Source organism: Gadus chalcogrammus, chromosome 16 (genome assembly GCF_026213295.1).
Source record: "Gadus chalcogrammus isolate NIFS_2021 chromosome 16, NIFS_Gcha_1.0, whole genome shotgun sequence".
Lineage (NCBI taxonomy): Eukaryota > Metazoa > Chordata > Actinopteri > Gadiformes > Gadidae > Gadus > Gadus chalcogrammus.
Genome location: NC_079427.1, coordinates 2,412,288 through 2,429,609, shown reverse-complemented (window position 1 = coordinate 2,429,609; position 17,322 = coordinate 2,412,288). Strand labels below are relative to the sequence as shown.

The 17,322-nt window shown below is 44.4% G+C and overlaps 2 protein-coding genes across 4 annotated transcripts in view; both read right to left on the bottom strand.

Annotated features, from left to right (window-relative positions):
• The window catches only part of LOC130405767 (uncharacterized), a 198,073-nt gene that overhangs the window by 65,681 nt on the left and 115,070 nt on the right, over nt 1-17,322 (bottom strand).
• The window catches only part of LOC130405769 (uncharacterized), an 83,170-nt gene that overhangs the window by 35,851 nt on the left and 29,997 nt on the right, over nt 1-17,322 (bottom strand). For 3 of the 4 annotated variants that reach the window (XM_056610968.1, XM_056610966.1, XM_056610969.1), the window contains exon 3: nt 11,252-11,362. In XM_056610968.1, the coding sequence (XP_056466943.1) occupies nt 11,252-11,362 (111 nt within the window). The remainder of the gene's footprint in view (nt 1-11,251; nt 11,363-17,322) is intronic. The other variant, XM_056610967.1, reaches the window with a different exon arrangement.

Sequence of the window (17,322 nt, the reverse complement as noted above, 5' to 3'; positions counted from 1 at the left end):
TATGCCAACTCCATTTGGCAAAGAGTGCAAATCACAACACCTTTCCGTTTAGGACTTAACTTGAAGTATTTCCATACCTTTGATGATTTTGTGCGAGGATATTTTCTTTATTGTGACTTTCGTCCATTTCTCCGTCGAAAATCGTCGACGACTTTTTGACGTTGACGCGTCGACATCATCGACGCGTCGCTACAGCTCTAATGTATTATATGATATTATTTAGATATAGGCCTAGAGCTCCAGGACTGTAACGCAAGTGTTGTACACTTCATTGTTATTTGGATAACCGTACTGCTTTTGGTGTTATGGTGCGTTACACGTCGGACTCTCGTCTCTGGTATTTCTATAACGAGAATCGTAATGGTTGAGAATGAATTGGGGGAAAGGAACTTCCCCCCCAACTTAGCCCCGCTTCCTGCTGCCGAGGGACCGCTGCTGAGGGACCACCGCCTCGGCGCTGCAGGAGGCGGAGGTGCCTAAGCGCTGCCCGGCAACAATCCCTTTCTCCTCCTTGTCGCGGTTCAGTCTACTTCACATTGATGTGGACGTGGAAGAACCAGGAACGTCGGAGAACCCAACGCGGTCGTTTGAGATTCATAATATCGGCTCACACAGCTTTTGGCCCTGATAATATATATTATAGATATCTATGTAGGCTATATGATATTATTTAGATATAGAGCTCCAGGACTCCCGTGTGTTCTAGAATATTTACAGAACACGGCTAAAGGCTGTGTGCGCCTCGCCATTGCGATACATCCACTGTAAACAGAGCGCATGGTACCGTGGCCTCAAGCTGCTCAGGGCCACACCCCCACCCTCCTCCTTGACCCGCCTCGCTCCTCCTCATTTGAATTAAAGCTACAGACACCAAAACAGCGCATTTGGGGGAAGCTCAATGTGCGACTGGCTCGGAGTGGCTGTAACTCTGCACCACGGCTGAATTTCGGGAACGTCTTTGAATACTTTATTAGTGGCCCACTAATACCTATATTAAAGCATCCATAAAATAGCATGTCATGGCACCTTTAATCTGCTAATCCAAAAAGGTGTTACATTTAAACCGTGCTTTTTAACCGTGCTCAAATCTGCCAGTGTGAGTGTGGCCAGTCTGGCCAGGCCAGGCCAATTTGGCCACTAGGGAGAGGTGTGCTGCTACGGTACGGGCTGCCACGGTACAGATGCTAATGAGCAGACACCCGCACACGCACGGCTACGCAACCTGAGCTGGATGACCTATAGTCCATGCGACGACCATGGACATAATAAAGGCGACGAGCCTTCTTTCCCATTAAACGGTAAACATATATCCAAATAAGCAACAGACTCAGCAAAGTGCGAACTGTTTTCTCTGTGTTGTTGTCCATTGTTGTTAAAACTCTGACTGGTGGCAGACTTTATTATGGTCCATGCAGCGGACGCTTGGTGATGACGTGTTACGACGTGATGACGTATTTACAAGAGCCTACTGTGGCCAGGCCACAGTTGCGACGGCCAACGGCCACGGCCAGATGGCCTAGTGTGAGTGCAGGCCAAAGAACAATGGGGCCAGTTGAGGACGGTTAGGTGTGAAAACGGCCAACGGCCATGGCCAGATGGCCTAGTGTGAGTGCACTCTGATTTAGCTCCACCTCCTTCTGTACTCCCGCACGCATTTCTGAGAACCCCATACGTTTCCTGTCCCCCCTGCCCTCTTCCCTTTTGTTCTAATTCTCTTGGGAAGAGGTGTATGTATTTATTTCCCCCCATTTTCTGATCAAATCTTAAACCATCTTCTAGTTTACCATTCTTTACATTAATTATTTTGACTATACATTGTTTAATGGAAGTGTCATGTAAATACCAATGCATAGATTGCAGTGTTTTGGAGAACTTCATATTTTATTCCGATATGCTAGCATGCACCTGTCATGCTAGTACCCCTCCCCCTCTGTGTGCTTTGTATGGAGTTGGAGGATTGTTTAAGGGCATTTTCTGGAAGGAAGCTGTTTTATATTTATCTTCGGGTATGTCTTTTATTTCCAAAAAATGTGATAAAGTTGCATGTACGTAATGCCCTTTTGTTCTGATTCTCTTGGGAAGAGGAGTTGGAGGATTGTTTGAGGGCACTTTCTGAAAGGAAGCTGTTTTATATTTATCTTCAGCGGCAAACAATAAATGGACGTCGGATTTCCCGAGTCCGGACTGAGATCCTGGGTCACGTCTTGACTGAAGAAAAATACACAACGCAGATTCAGCCGGTCACATACATAAGGATGATCAAATAGAAAACCTGCACCCGACCAGGTTTGGTTGAGAGCATAAGTCACCATAGTGATACAGCGACGCTAAAAGAGATTGACTTTTGTGTCCGAGCTAACCCAGGCTTTGAGCGCAACATACCTCGCTAACCCACTAATCGAGGTTCGTAGTACAGGCCACTGGATTACTGTTCTCCTGTTTCCCTGAAGTTCGGGGGTAAGGCCAAACGACACCATAGACATGTAACCGACGGCAACGGACCATTACTGTAAGTAAACTATGGATATCTCTGGGTTTGAACATTGTTGGAAACACTTTAGAATCGTCAAGTACACAACTCAACAAAATAAATAACATAGTATATTTAATGCGTAAATGTTACATGTAAGGGCATTTAATATCTGAGGGATTTTATTATAGACGTGATTGTTGGATATTTTAACTGATTAATGTTGGATTGCATCAGAGACAAGGAGGGTTATTAGTAGAACAGCCAGTTAAGAATGCTTCATTGTGCTGCTTTTACATCAGTCTTTTCTAGAATAATATATCATGTACCCTATGTTTCTTTTGTCATCTAAAACCACACACACACACATTTTAGTCATTTATTTATGTTCACATTTTACAATAACAAATCTTGAACACAAACACTGGTAGATGCACTCATCAAGCCCAGAATCTCTTTGACATGTCTGATCTCAGTCTATGGATACAGGAAGCAGCGTCTCCTCCATATGTGGCGGCTGCCTATTAATACAGATATGGAGCAGAATTTTGCAAGTGCTTTAGCTTTTGGCTTCGGAATTCCAGCCATCTGCAAACCCCTTATGACGAGTCTGTGGACATGGCCAAGGCTTCCAAATATAAACACAAGTAGTTTGCAGGTGTACCCCAGTTGTGCAATCTCATTTCTGAGAAGTTGGTATTTTGTAACCTTGGCAAGGAATGCCTCCTCCAGACTATAGTCAAACGTACAGCTTACTTCTAAGATGGTGACTTCTCTGCTTACCTCATCAACAACAATAACATCTGGTGTATTGGCTGTCACATTTGAAAAATAGTCAACTTCGTTATTGCACAGAGTGAACATGTCAGATGAAACCCTTGAATGGGTATATACTTTAACGGAGGAAGGTGGGGTATATAAAAGCATGTTCTTAACCAGTAAATCAACAATTCTATCATGTCTGGAAATATACATGCCCTTGTATACATGGCAGCCATTCAGAATATGTGACAGTGATTCTATGGTTGAGTTGTCGTGGTGCAGACAATGAGGAGGAAATCTGTTAGGGTACCACAGAGAGAGATTGAGTCTGGTTGGAAGAACTTGTAATCTGGCTTTAACTGCAAATGTAAGAATATCCTCATCAACTGCATAGTTCTTGAATATTGTGTGAGAAACTGTGTGATCTGCAGTGGGAATACATGCTAGCTTTCCCTGTAGCTTTAGACCAGTCCAGTGTTGTTGCTGCCTCTGCTGTTCTAACCCTAGCAGGTACCTGCGTGTGTGAGCTGGTGATACATGATGTTCAGTATCACACACACACACACACACACACACACACACACACACACACACACACACACACACACACACACACACACACACACACACACACACACACACACACACACACACACACTCACTCACTCACTCACTCACTCACTCACTCACTCACTCACTCACTATGGGCCCTATCTTGCATCCGGCGCAATTGACTTAATCACTGGCGCAGAGCGTTCTTTTCCCGTAAATTAGGGAATTTTTTTACCCTTTTACCCCTTTTTTTATCCTCTCTGCAAAAGGAGGAGGCTTGTTCTGGCGCAAATGTTCCCTGGTGCCATCTTGCAGTTTCAGAAACCACTTGCGCCTCAAACCAGGAAATACCTGGTTTAAAGTCAGTGGCGCGTTGTTCGGATGCTATTTTAAGGGCGCATGCATAATGTTGCTTGTGCGACTCACGCATACACTTTGCTTCTATCTACCTACCATCTACCTAGCCACACATTCTTGGTAAATGATTTGGGAAAGAACAGCTGATACAACGGTAATAAGTTGTACTTTTAAATCAATGCATCTGCAACCACCGTACATCAAACACATATTTTCTTGACACAGACATCGTGTACATGCCCATAACTTTTAGGATTGATGAGTATTTGATTGTGAGAAAACATTGTCTTGCCGCAAATGACTGTTAGAATGAATGCGGGCGCGCATGTGTGTATGTGTAACACGTGCGTCCATCTGTTTAAAGACACGCAAACTAAACACGTAACGCATAATACAGTCCATGGCAATGAATATTAACGGGGGGACAACTGCATATTAGGATCACAAGTCCATAACGATAATGCATACAATACTGATAAGAAACTATGTTTATAATGTATTGCATATATCATTAAATAGAACCACTGTTACCGCATTTCATGTGTTATATCATAGATGTTTTCTTTGCCGAAATTTATTTGAGGACTAAGCATTTCTGAAGTTGTGGAAGAAAACCTTATTCCATGTGTGAATTAGGCCATATTATTTGGCCATAAACTGAGCCATTTGAAGTTTGAAATTCATGCATCTGTCTCATCGGAGACTGCAGACGCGCTGTCAAAATATCAACTCGTCAGATTCAAATGCGCTCATGGCTCTTAAAGGGGATGGGAGCTCGCACTCTCATTGGTTTATTGCACGTTACGCCCAAACCACACCTACGGGTAATTAGGCTACTTCAGACCAACCCTTTTTAGATATGCGCCGGGCGCAAGAGTCATTTTTCGCGAGGGTAAACTAGCGACATCGCCATATAAATGTTAAGCTTGCTGGTAGTTCTACCAGGAGGACTCAAATCACGCGCGGCTGGCCACCAATCACCAGCTACCAATCACCTGCCTACACCTGCTCTATAAAGAGTAGTCTAACATATGTCTTTGCTGCTCAGGTCTTCGTTCGACGCATACTGCTGCTTTACTGTGCTTCTGATTATCTCGTCGCTTAGTTGCTACGTCGGTTAATACACACCAAGAGGTTATAACTTCGGATTCGTGCTGGTCGGCCTACTACTTCTGGTCCCGGCAAGCGAGCGCAGAAAGCCGTTCTTTTCGGTCCCCGGTATCAACAACACCACCAACAAGTTCCCAACACGGACATCCACCCGGTTCTACAAACCCTCGCCGAGTTGGTGCAAAGCATTGGCGCCAGGATGGACGCCGTCGAAACGCCATGCGGAACTCCCGGACGGGTCCAGGCCCCCAACCCGCTGTCGTCGGTCGCCACGGCGCCTTTCTACTTCCAGCAACCATCAGACTCGGCTTCCTCCGCCTTCACAGGCTACGCACCTTGCACGTGCCCTGCTACCATGGCTACTGCAGTCCCCGCGTTAGCCCCCGTAGCGTATTTTCTCTCACAGCTCTACCAGTCCAGCTTCAGGATGCGGCTCCCTCGGTTGGGTTAGGGGGTTCCTTGCAAGGGCAATGGTTTGCTGAGGGATGGCCAGTCGAAGCTGGTACGTTCGCCCTCGGGTCAGAGTCGTCTGCGCTGTTCGAGCTTTACCCTATCGCAGCAGCTAGCGTTCTGTGGGGCAAAGCATGGCGGCGTTAACGTATAACCATGTTTTGCGATAACAAAGCAGCGTCAAAACGGCTGGGAAGGTGGTCTTCCACATCATACGGATTTTACATCCGGTTGAATTCGTTGAGTTCGTTGCACACGTCGGTGTGGTACAACACAGAACTCTACGTTCGCAATCAAAGGTTCATAATTATCTTTATACCGTGCACTGTTTGGTTAACTCCTTGTGTCTGAGGTTTTTCCCTTCACTTTAACATGAATGCAGTTGATGCGTTTTAGGCACTGTGGTAACTGATTATTACTAAAAGGTTTTTATTGACGAAGGGCCTTTTAGATTGGTTCAGCTGCTGCTCACTAACTCTCACGTTCCTCTGCTCGCAATGCGATTCACATATCGTTCAATTTATTCAAAAGATCCAAAGACAAAGAACGGGTACATTATGGTATCATTTTATATGATTATTTATAGTCTTATTGTTAATAGCTTCAGTCGCGTTGGTATTTAATTTTTCATTTGCTCGTTTAGCTACGTATGACGGTTAACAATGTTGGTGTAGGCCTATTACAATTATTTACGCGTGTAGGCCACTCCAACTCGCTCGATATTTCAAAAAGATTAGTGTGCTCTCTCAGAGCTGGGAGATTTCATCCTTTTAACATATTACTCGAGACGGTGTTTTCTCACAGTTCTACGGGTTCATGCGTTCTCGGGTTCATGCGTTCATGCGTCCACGTCTCCTACTCAGACTTTTCCCCTACACGGGGTATTTAATTTTTCATTTGCTTGTTTAGCCATGTATGTCAGTTAACAATTTTGGTGTATTACAATTATTTATGTGTGTTGGCCACTCCAACTCACTCGATATTTTGAATAGATTAGTGTGCTCTCTCTGGGAGTTTTCATCCTTTTTTTTAACATATTACTCGAGTCAGTGTTTCTCACAGCGTTCTACGGCTTCATGTGTTCTACGGCTTCATGCGTTCTACGGGTTCATGCGTTTTACGGGTTTATGCGTTCTCGGGTTTATGCGTTGGGTTTATGCGTACACGTCTCCTACTCAGACTTTTTCCCCTACACGGGGCCTGACTTTCGCTGATGTCACCTTCTCTGCAAGGCATTTTTTCATCTAAAAGCGATAGCCTAGGAGCAGCTGTTACTATTATCATTTCAAGAATCAACAACTCTCTGTCCTTACGCTTCCATGTTCCTTTATCTCAAGCTTCGGCAACGCACGTCCCCGAATCACCTGTTTATTTGCGGCCTGCCAATGACTAAAGGGTGGTTCAGAGTCAATCTCGCGACGGTGGTAGAAGGGTGCGGCCCACCATCTCCCCTCTACATTGGCCACTCCTTCCGGATTGGAGCGGCGACCACAGCCGCTGAACAAGGGTTGCCGGTCGCGTCTATCAAACGGCTGGGAAAGCGGTCTTCCACAGCTTACGAATCCTACATCCGGTCGAATTCATGGTTCTTCCTTCAAGCGCACACGATGCTCTAACGTCGGTTAAGGCAGGTTTATCACGTTTGCTACTACAGCTGTTTTTGGCGGCCTGTTTCCATTCTAGTTTTAGTCTTTGTGTCAAGGTGTCACTTTTGTTTTTATTAGTTTAGACACGTTCATACTCTTTCTAGTGATATGTGATAAGTATTTTAATGAGCTGCATTTCCCTCACATAGCCACAAGGGGAGCAAGACCTTATTGAAGGCTGCTCCACCACAGAAGGAGCCGAAGCCTTTACGTCACCCCGGCCACGCCCACTAGGCCACGCCCACTTGACGTCCTCTCTAGCGGGTGGTTTCGAACTCGAGAGGCCAGAGATCAATAGGTAGACGGCAGAGAGCCACCCCGGGCCTATGCCCGGGGGCTTGAAGTAGATCACGGTATTTTCCTCTCTCACGCGTTAGATACAATTCCCTCCGTTAAGCTTCAGTTACCATACCGAAACATGCCGACTTTATAATGAATGAAGTCAGTTAAAAGCATCCCGGGATTGGACAACTTTCTTCAAGAATATGCAACATATTGAAATTCCGTTTAGGTATCATCAAAGATACAAGTGCGTAGATTTGTTAAATAAGGTAAACGGTCGAAAATTTATGTTAAGTCTTAAACAGTTGAAGTTCCGTTTGGACAAAACGTTATTACAGTTTATCGCCTAGTTTAGGTCAACGGAAATGAAGACATTTTAGCAGTCTTATTTTGTAAAAACACTTTCAGTCTCGTTCGTATTCGCCAACAACATTGCACTACGCATTTAATTATAGTATTGTCATATGACCAGCATTGTTTTCCTCACGCGATAAAGGTTTGTTGACGACATTTAGTCATAATTTTCGGTGTCAAAAGCAACACTATTTGCAACTACTGGTGGTGGTGGTTATCAGGTACTAAACTCATAAAGCAAAATTCGGCTATATAACTCAAGGTTAACCTGCAGCAACCCCGGCAAGTTCGACCACGTCGGTGGATCATCTAGAAAACACTCTTTGAGTTCGGTGTCACGTTGGTGGCATATCATGGAAAAAATAAAACTCAAGGTTCGCAGCGGCGACCCCGGTGAGTGCGTTGACCAAAGCGCAGCGGTAACAACTCGGGCACTCGTGACTATGACCAGGTCGGCGCACGTTATCTATTACTCATGGTTGACTGCAGTAACCCCGGTGAGTGCGTTGACCACGTCAACGCACAACTCAGGCACTAGTCGTGAGTTCGTTGCACACGTCTGTGCGGTACAACACAGAACTCGACGTCCTACATCCGGTAGAATTCAAGGTTCTTTCTTCAAGCGCACACGATGCTCTCTAACGTCGGTTAAGACAGGTTTCACACGTTTGCAACCATAGCTGTTTTTGGTGGCCTGTTTCCTTTCTAGTGTTGGTCTAGTCTTGTGTCAAGCTGTCATTTTAGTTTTTATTAGTTTTAGTTACATTCATACTCTTTCCAGTGTTATCGTAATTCCATTTAGATATTATCGAAGTTACAAGTGCGTAGTTTTGTTAAATAAGGTAAATGGTTGAAAATTGATGTTATGTCTGGAACAGTTGAAGTTCCAGTCGAACAAAATAACGTTATAAGTCTTTATCGCCTAGTTTAGGTCAACGAAAATGAAGAGAAATTTTAGCGGTCTTATTTTCGTAAAACACTTTTTAGTCTTGTTTTATTCGCCAACTATATTGTACTATGCATTTAATCACTGCTATTGTCACATGCCCAGCATCCACGTTGCGTCCAGTCTCGTTTTTCTCACGCGATAAAGGTTTGTTGATGACGACTCTTAGTCATAATTTTCATTGCCAAAAGCAACACTATTTGCAACTACCGGCGGTGGTGGTTATCGGGTACTAAATTCATAAAGCAAAATTCGGTTTCATAACTCAGGTTAACCTGCAGCAACCCCGGCGAGCGTGACCACGTCGGTGGATCATCTAGAAAACACTCTTGAGTTCGCTGTCACGTCGGTGGCGTACATAGGAAAATAAAACTCAAGGTTGCAGCGGCAACCCCGGTGAGTGCGTTGACCACGTCGGTGGTAACAACTCGGGCACTCGTGAGTATGACCACGTCGGTGGCACGTTATCTAATACTCATGGTTTGACTGCAGTAACCCCGGTGAGTGCGTTGCTCACGTCGGTGGGAACAACTCAAGCACTCGTGAGTTCGTTGCGCACGTCGGTGCAGTACAACTCAGAACTCTAGTTTGTTGCAGCAACCCCGGTGAGTGCGTTGCCCACGTCGGTGGGAACAACCCAAGCACTCGTGAGTTCGTTGCGCACGTCGGTGCGGTACAACTCAGAACTCCACGTTCGCTGCAGCAACCCTGGTAGTGCGTTGACCACGTCGGTGGGCACAACTCGGGCACATGCAAATGTAATTACCACGTCGGTGGCATAATATCAAACACTCAAGTGCAGGGCACTCGGAGTTCATTGAACACGTCGGTGTTCAACACGGAAGTACACAATATTTGCTGCAGCAACACCGGTGAGTGCGTGACCACGTCGGTGGCACATCAAGGGCACTCGTGATTTCGTTGACCACGTCGGTGTTCAACATGAAAGTTCACAATACTTGCTGCAACAACACCGGTGAGTGCGTGACCACGTCGGTGGCACATCAAGGGCACTCGTGAGTTCGTTGACCACATCGGTGGTTCAACGCGAAAGCACTCAGGTCACGCAGCGACCCCGGAGAGTGAATCGACCACGGCAGTTGGTACAGCACGAAAGCACTCGTGGCTCGCTGCGTAACAGCTGCAGAGTGCTCTAAATTTTAATTGATCTCGCTGAGGTATTTCAAGTCAACTGCTTTTACGTGATTCATCGATCTCGCTGACGGTTTTAAGCTTATCGTTTTACGGTATGTATGATTGACTCTTAATATGTCGTATATTGGGTATGCCTTTTATCTTCCAGAAGCAGTATAGATCCTTGTCCACTTCTTCTACGCGGGTATGTATGGTCTCATTACCTCCTTTCGCTATTCTATTTTTGGGGTCGGCTCCGCCCCTGCCAGTCCCGGCAGGACATGCCGAGTTATCACCTATTTCCGGCGTAGGCCTACGTCCTCTCTTTTGGGGAAGGCTCCGCCCCTGCTAGTCCTGGCAGGATACGCCGAGTCCGCACGTCACCCTGGATCAGTGACGGGGCTCATGCCAAAGATTTACCATGCAAAATATTCCCATGTCGTTATTTAAATAAATCCTGTTCATACTTATCAGTGATCGAGTCTTTATGGGAGAAATGTTAAGCTTGCTGGTAGTTCTACCAGGAGGACTCAAATCACGCGCGGCTGGCCACCAATCACCAGCTACCAATCACCTGCCTACACCTGCTCTATAAAGAGTAGTCTAACATATGTCTTTGCTGCTCAGGTCTTCGTTCGACGCACCTCCATCCACCCCACCACCACCAGGTCGGCCTCAGTCTACTTGTCCAGGGGAAGGCTCCGCCCCTGCTAGTCCTGGCAGGATACGCCGAGTCCGCACGTCACCCTGGATCAGTGACGGGGCTCATGCCAAAGATTTACCATGCAAAATATTCCCATGTCGTTATTTAAATAAATCCTGTTCATACTTATCAGTGATCGAGTCTTTATGGGAGAACCGCCCACAAAGCTACTTGCGTTTGGCGCTTCTCACTTGCGTTTCAGACCGTTAAAATAGTGCCCTATGAGTTCTATGACCGGGCTATGGATGCAAACACATCCATTAGGAACTATGTCTGACCAAGTGTTTTCCAGTCTTGGTCATGTGAATGATTTGTACGAAACAAGCCATAGGTTAGGAATTGATGTCCCAGAATCCCAACAGATTCCAGAAAGCAACACACCGTTGACCTTGTTTAAAAAGTATCTATTTATAAAATTAGTTCTTATTATGTTATTATATGATTGATGTATAATGTATTATGATGATGATTATTTATCAACTCACGTCCATAACAGGCATTTTGCAGAGACGAGGAACGCTCACCAGGACGGCTCCCCTGTCCGCTTCTGTATGACGGCTTCTTCTTAGCAGGTTTAGATCCATTCTTTACAAGTCCTGAAAGAAAAGTCAAGAGAAATTACAGATGGACTCTATTTTTCTTTTTCAACTCAAGCACAATAATGAATGGGCTTGTTTGCGCGATGGACTACAGACTACTCAAATATTATTTAAACACAATTATTCAAAATAACACCTGGAACAAGAATAGGCTGTAAAATGCTGTGGGAAACCCTGATTCCTACTTGTCCTGCCTTTTCATCTCAGGTTTTGAGGGCCCTAACCCCATTGGGGCCCTTGGTAACCCCCCCCCCACTATGCCCCCTTGCTTTGGCCGTGAGCGATTGCAGCTTTTCTTTTCGGTTTTTACACCTGCTTTTGAGTTGGAAATCCTTGGTCAACTCACTTTGGTATCACTGTATGACAACTCAGCATGACGTATGGTTAAGCTGACATAGCATAAGCCGTATATTACACAGATTAAACAGATTTAACAGACTGTATATAATAAAGATTAAACAGATTTCACATAGACTGTTTAAACATAAAAAACAACTTGCCTAAGTAAAGTCTTTGTGTCAAAAACTGAATTAGCTTGGTGTCTGGCCTGAGCCACTTGACAAAGTACCACAGCGTAGTAAGCTAGATTGCTATTGACTTATCATATCGATACATTAGGCCTTTACTGGATTACTGTTTTTGTGTGTTTTCCTGAAGTTAGGGGGTAAGGCCATATGACGTCATAGACATGTGACCGACGGCAACGGACCGTTACTGTAAAGTAAACTATGGACATCTCTGAGTTGAACATTGTTGGAAACATTTCAGATTATGCAAATGCACTACTCAACAGAATACATAACATAGTATTGTGAAAAAGAGTTTCCTCGACGCACAATGTTGTTGGTAAAAATATTATTATATATATTTTTACTTAAAAACAATACCACAACAGTCGAGTCACTTGCACAACTCAAGCCTCCCTCCAGTCTAGAACTCTGGGCCTCTGAAGGAGCACCAGAATGGGCTTCGATCAAATTAACCTACAGCTGCAGACTATTACAGGGCTAACAGTCGGAGAGGAACAAGTGAATCTTTTAAAACATGTTAACACAGTGAAGATGCCATTCACATCTTCACAAGAATATTTAAGGCGTAAATGTTACATATTAGGCCGTTACTATCTGAGGGATTTATTTTAGACGTGTTTCATGGACATTTTAACTGATGAATGTTGGACTTCATCAGGGCAGATGCAGGTGTTGGCAGGGCCTGGTGCTGGAGCACTGAACGGCTAGAGTACCTCAGCTAAAAAGCCTTTATTCAGCGTTTGATATGAAGTACCTAACCTGCCTTCCCATCATATGCTGGTTCTTTCCAGTGTCACCAACTTATTAGTTGCAAAGGCGATTTGATGGCCACACTGGGATTCTGGGATATTCTTTATGTTGACTGCTACTACTCCAGTGCTAACGCCTTAATTAAGTTGGTTCACAATTTTCATCCCTTTCCTACTTTATTTTCTTTTATGTGACCCAAATTTCCCTTTCTTGGGGAAAGACGTGACTTTTGTGGTGCTAATTAGTGCTTCATCATTAGCAGTCACTCAGTCAGTCACTCCATGTAGCTGATCACTGATCAGCTGCGTTACTGTTTCTTTTGAGAATCTATGTTCAGCAGAATAAACCATTTTGTGACTTCTGTAAGGGGTGACAGTTGGCCACCACCATTTTTTTCTTTAGAAAGTTTAGTCACTTAACCTTTTATTCAGCCAAAGTTACTTAAGATATTATTTACTTAGAAATAAGAAATTGCAAACAAAAAACAGCTTTTCATCTCAGGCATTTAGGGCCCTCCCCCCATTATTAATCCTATATTATTTATCTGGTGACGTGAAATGTATTTTGAAAGGAAAGTACCATGATATAGACTAGAGAATTATGAAGGTCGACTCACTAAAACTAGGAGTCCGGCCTGAAGTCTGCTACTACCCTCTGATAGCTGAAAGGTGTTAAACTCTTTGTGTCGAAAACACTGCATTAGCTTGGCATGAGCCAATTGTCAAAGTAGTACAGCGTATTGAGCTGGTTGCTATTGACTTATCATATCAACACATTAAAGGTGTCATTCTCCGAGAAACCGTTTAGTCTTGGTCCTTTTAGAAATACGATGGGTCTCTGAGTTGCATATGCATGCTGAACGTGAAAATGTTCTTCTACCTCGATTGCCTGCATTAGCAAATGAAAGCCAATGAATGCATAAACAAGCAAATTAGGTGTAAAAAACTTTTATTCAGCCAAAGTTACTTAAGATATTATTTACTTAGAAATAAGAAATTGCAAACAAAATACAGCTTTTCATCTCAGGCATTGAGGGCCCTCCCCCCATTGGGACCCTGGGTAACCAGTCCTATATTAATTATCTGGTGACGTGAAATGTATTTTGAAAGGAAAGTACCATGATATAGACTAGAGGGTTATGAAGGTCGACTCACTAAAACTAGGAGTTCGACCAATATGAATCTACTCTCGTTTTTAACACACCTCCTTTATTTTGCAGGTTTCTTATTGGTTGGATTATTCGGTTTTCCATCACGTGTTTCTTTTACGCACACCTGATGCAGACCAACAGGTTTATTTTAACAGGATAGGACTACCCCACCCAGCCTCTTCTGGGTAGGACTACCCCATCAGCCTCTCTGGGTAGGACTACCCCATCAGCCTCTCTGTGTAGGACTACCCCATCAGCCTCTCTGGGTAGGATTACCCCACTCTCTGGGTAGGACTACCCCATCAGCCTCTCTGGGTAGGACTACCCCATCAGCCTCTCTGGGGCGTAACCACGCATTCTTTGGGGGGGTCGTGTCCCCCCCAATGTTGAGAAAATACTAACCTGTCCCCCCCAATATACAGCAGGATAGAATGTAAAATATATGTTATCTTTTTATGAACCCTGTCAATGGATCGGTCTCTTGTTATGTCTTATTTTATTTTCAATTTATTTCCGTTTGTTAAGTGTGTGAATCCCCCCTCCTAATTGTACACTTGTGCGATTTAGTTTGAAACCACCTCGCGACTTTCTGCGTTGTCATGGTTACCCCACACTCTTTCTTCAGTGAGAGCCAAGAAAGTAAAGTTGAGTAATGGAGGATTTGAGGTTACCTAAAAAGCAGAAGAAACTGGACCAACAGCCAAGCATACGCAGTTTTTTTCAGACAGTAAGTAACTTGATACCGAGCTTTGAGTAAGCAAATAAAACGAGTAGCCTCGTAAAAGCAGAATATTAAATATAGCTCATGAAGGTCAGTCGCTGTTCTTTTGATAAAATGACATGGTTACGATGCAGGCAGCACAGAGAGAGAAGGAGAGAGACAGGCATGCTGAAAGCAGTGGCCAGACAGGGACATGCTCTGAACATGCAGGTGATCAGGTGAGTCATTTGAATGTAAGTAACGTTATTTAACGTGTTGGAGAGGAGGTAACGGACAATTTAAGGTTACTTAAAAAGCGGATAAAACTGGACCAGCAGCCGAGCGTACACGTTTTTTTTTTCTCCAGACAATTAGTAGCTTGATACCGAGCTAAATGTGTGAGCAAATAAAACGAGTAGCCTAATTAAAATATGAGTCGCTGTTTTTTCTGATAAAATGACATGTGGTAACAATGCAGGCGATAAGGTGAGAATTTTGAATGTGAGACTAGACAGCCTTACAACATTGTTTATAACCTGGGCCTACATGTCAGCAATACATAAAAGTAGCCTACTTCTAATACAAGCAGAATATATAGTAAATAATAAAAAATTGGACCCCCCCAATGTCTAAACCATGGTTACGCCCTTGGGACTACCCCATCAGCCTCTCTGGGTAGGACTACCACATCAGCCTCTCTGGGTAGGACTACCCCACCCAGCCTCTCTGTGTAGGACTACCCCACCCAGCCTCTCTGGGTAGGACTACCCCATCAGCCTCAGGGTAACATGCTGCTTCCTTTAGCTTGCTAAGCCCTGATTTCCCCTTCTTGGGGAAAGACGAGACTATCCTGGTGAAATTGGTGCTCCAGCTTTAGCACTCACTAAATCAGTCACTTAGCCTTACTGTTTAGGGCAGGGGTGCCCAACCAGTCGATCGCGGTCTACCAGTAGACCGCCGACAGATCCCAAGTCGACCGCGAGGGGTGAAGAAAAAAAAAAAAAAACCCTAACCCCAACCCTTTTTTAATAAAATAAAATTTGCGCGGGACATATACGCGCGGCAGCGCATGCGCTGTCAACAGCAGTTGAAAGCCGTCAACAGTAGTTACACACTCCTAAACGTTGGCATGGCTGAGGGGAAACGAGCTAAGACCTACCATTTTCACCCTGAGTGGGAGGAGAAGAAAAAAATATTTGTTGCACAGCTGAATGCTATCACATTATGAGCTGGCTGTTCTCAATTCACAACACGCATTCCATCAAAACTAGCCTACATCAGGCATTCTGACAAAAACGCATGCACTCCCCCCCCCCACCACACATTTATTCCAGAATTCAAGCAAAGCAAGAATGACCAAAAGTCACTTTGTGTCAACAAGCGACTGACCCCACCGACTATCAATTGCAAGTTAAATCAGCCGACCACTTGAGTGCAAAAAACACAAAAGACCTTGCCAAAGCACCAGCAAATCCAATGTTAAAGACGCAATAGATATTGCGTCTGACCTTTATTTATGTGGCAGTGGTCTGCAGATGCATCCCGTGGTGTGGCCTACCACATCCATTTAGTTCAACAGGTTATCGTTCTGATACTGTCCATGGTACTAGCAACCTGCTCTGGTGCTTTTTACCTATGTATTCAGGCTAAAATGACTTGATTCTCTGATGCCTCATCATCCCAGCCAAAGAGTATTGGTATTATTAGTAATGGCTACTTGCCAAATCGAAAAAATTACTTCACACAGTGTGTCTTGCGTTGATCAGCACAGAAATAGTTCGCCCAAGTCGTTGACGTCACTTAGCAACCGAATACGCTGGGGTTGATAAGTTACCAGACTGCAGTGTGATACAGATGACGTGAATCTGAGGCAAAAAGAAACCCTTTCCTTGACAGCGGTCAAATATGCTGGACGTGAGCATTCCACTGCATTGAGAAGAGCCGTGTAAGAAACAAAAAATAATTGACAGCTGAACGTTAGGAAGGCCCATGCAAGTGAATGGAGAAGTCTACAGCATTGAGAAGAGCCGTGCAATAAGTAAGGGATAATGTATATAACGCCGGTCATTATCGGGAAAATAAGCCCCGACAGGGCGAACAGGACACCGACGCGCAGCGAAGGCGTCTTGCTTCGCCATGAAGGGGCTTATTTTGAAGTCCCTTCAGCACCGTCACATACATGGAAGCACACACATGCACGAACACACACACTAATGTTTGTAAACCCAATTTATGCATTGAAGAATCATTCGTGGAGGTTGCTCATTCGTGATGGAGCTGATATAATCTGTATTAATCAGTGTTTCCTAGCGGAGTGATTGTGGATTTTATGTTCAAGTATTTGGATGACCCCTAGTGGAAACCTAGTGGCCAAACTTGATCCAAATCTATTTACGTCTTTAGAAATACGATGGGTCTCTGAGTTGCATATGCATGCTAAACGTGAAAATGTTCTTCTACCTCGATTGCCTGCATTAGCAAATGAAAGACAATGGATGCATAAACAAGCAAATTAGAAAAGCCTCACCAACTGACGTCAGTTGGGGAATTAGTATTCATGGCCTCGGCCGCCTTGGTTTGCGACGGCCCACGGGAAGACAGTATTGATTTTGCTGCCAGGTGACACAGAGCCCATCTCGGCAGGTAGGAGGTAACAGCAGGGTGCTAACATTGCGGAACAAGTTATTGCCTTTGCTATTTGTGGCGATAACAAATGAACGTTGCATCTCTAGGCCAAGAAAGAAGAGTTGAGGAAGAAATGGTTGGATTGGATATGGATTAATGTAAAGTTTCTGTACTCGTTCTTTTCATAAGGCAATAAACTCCA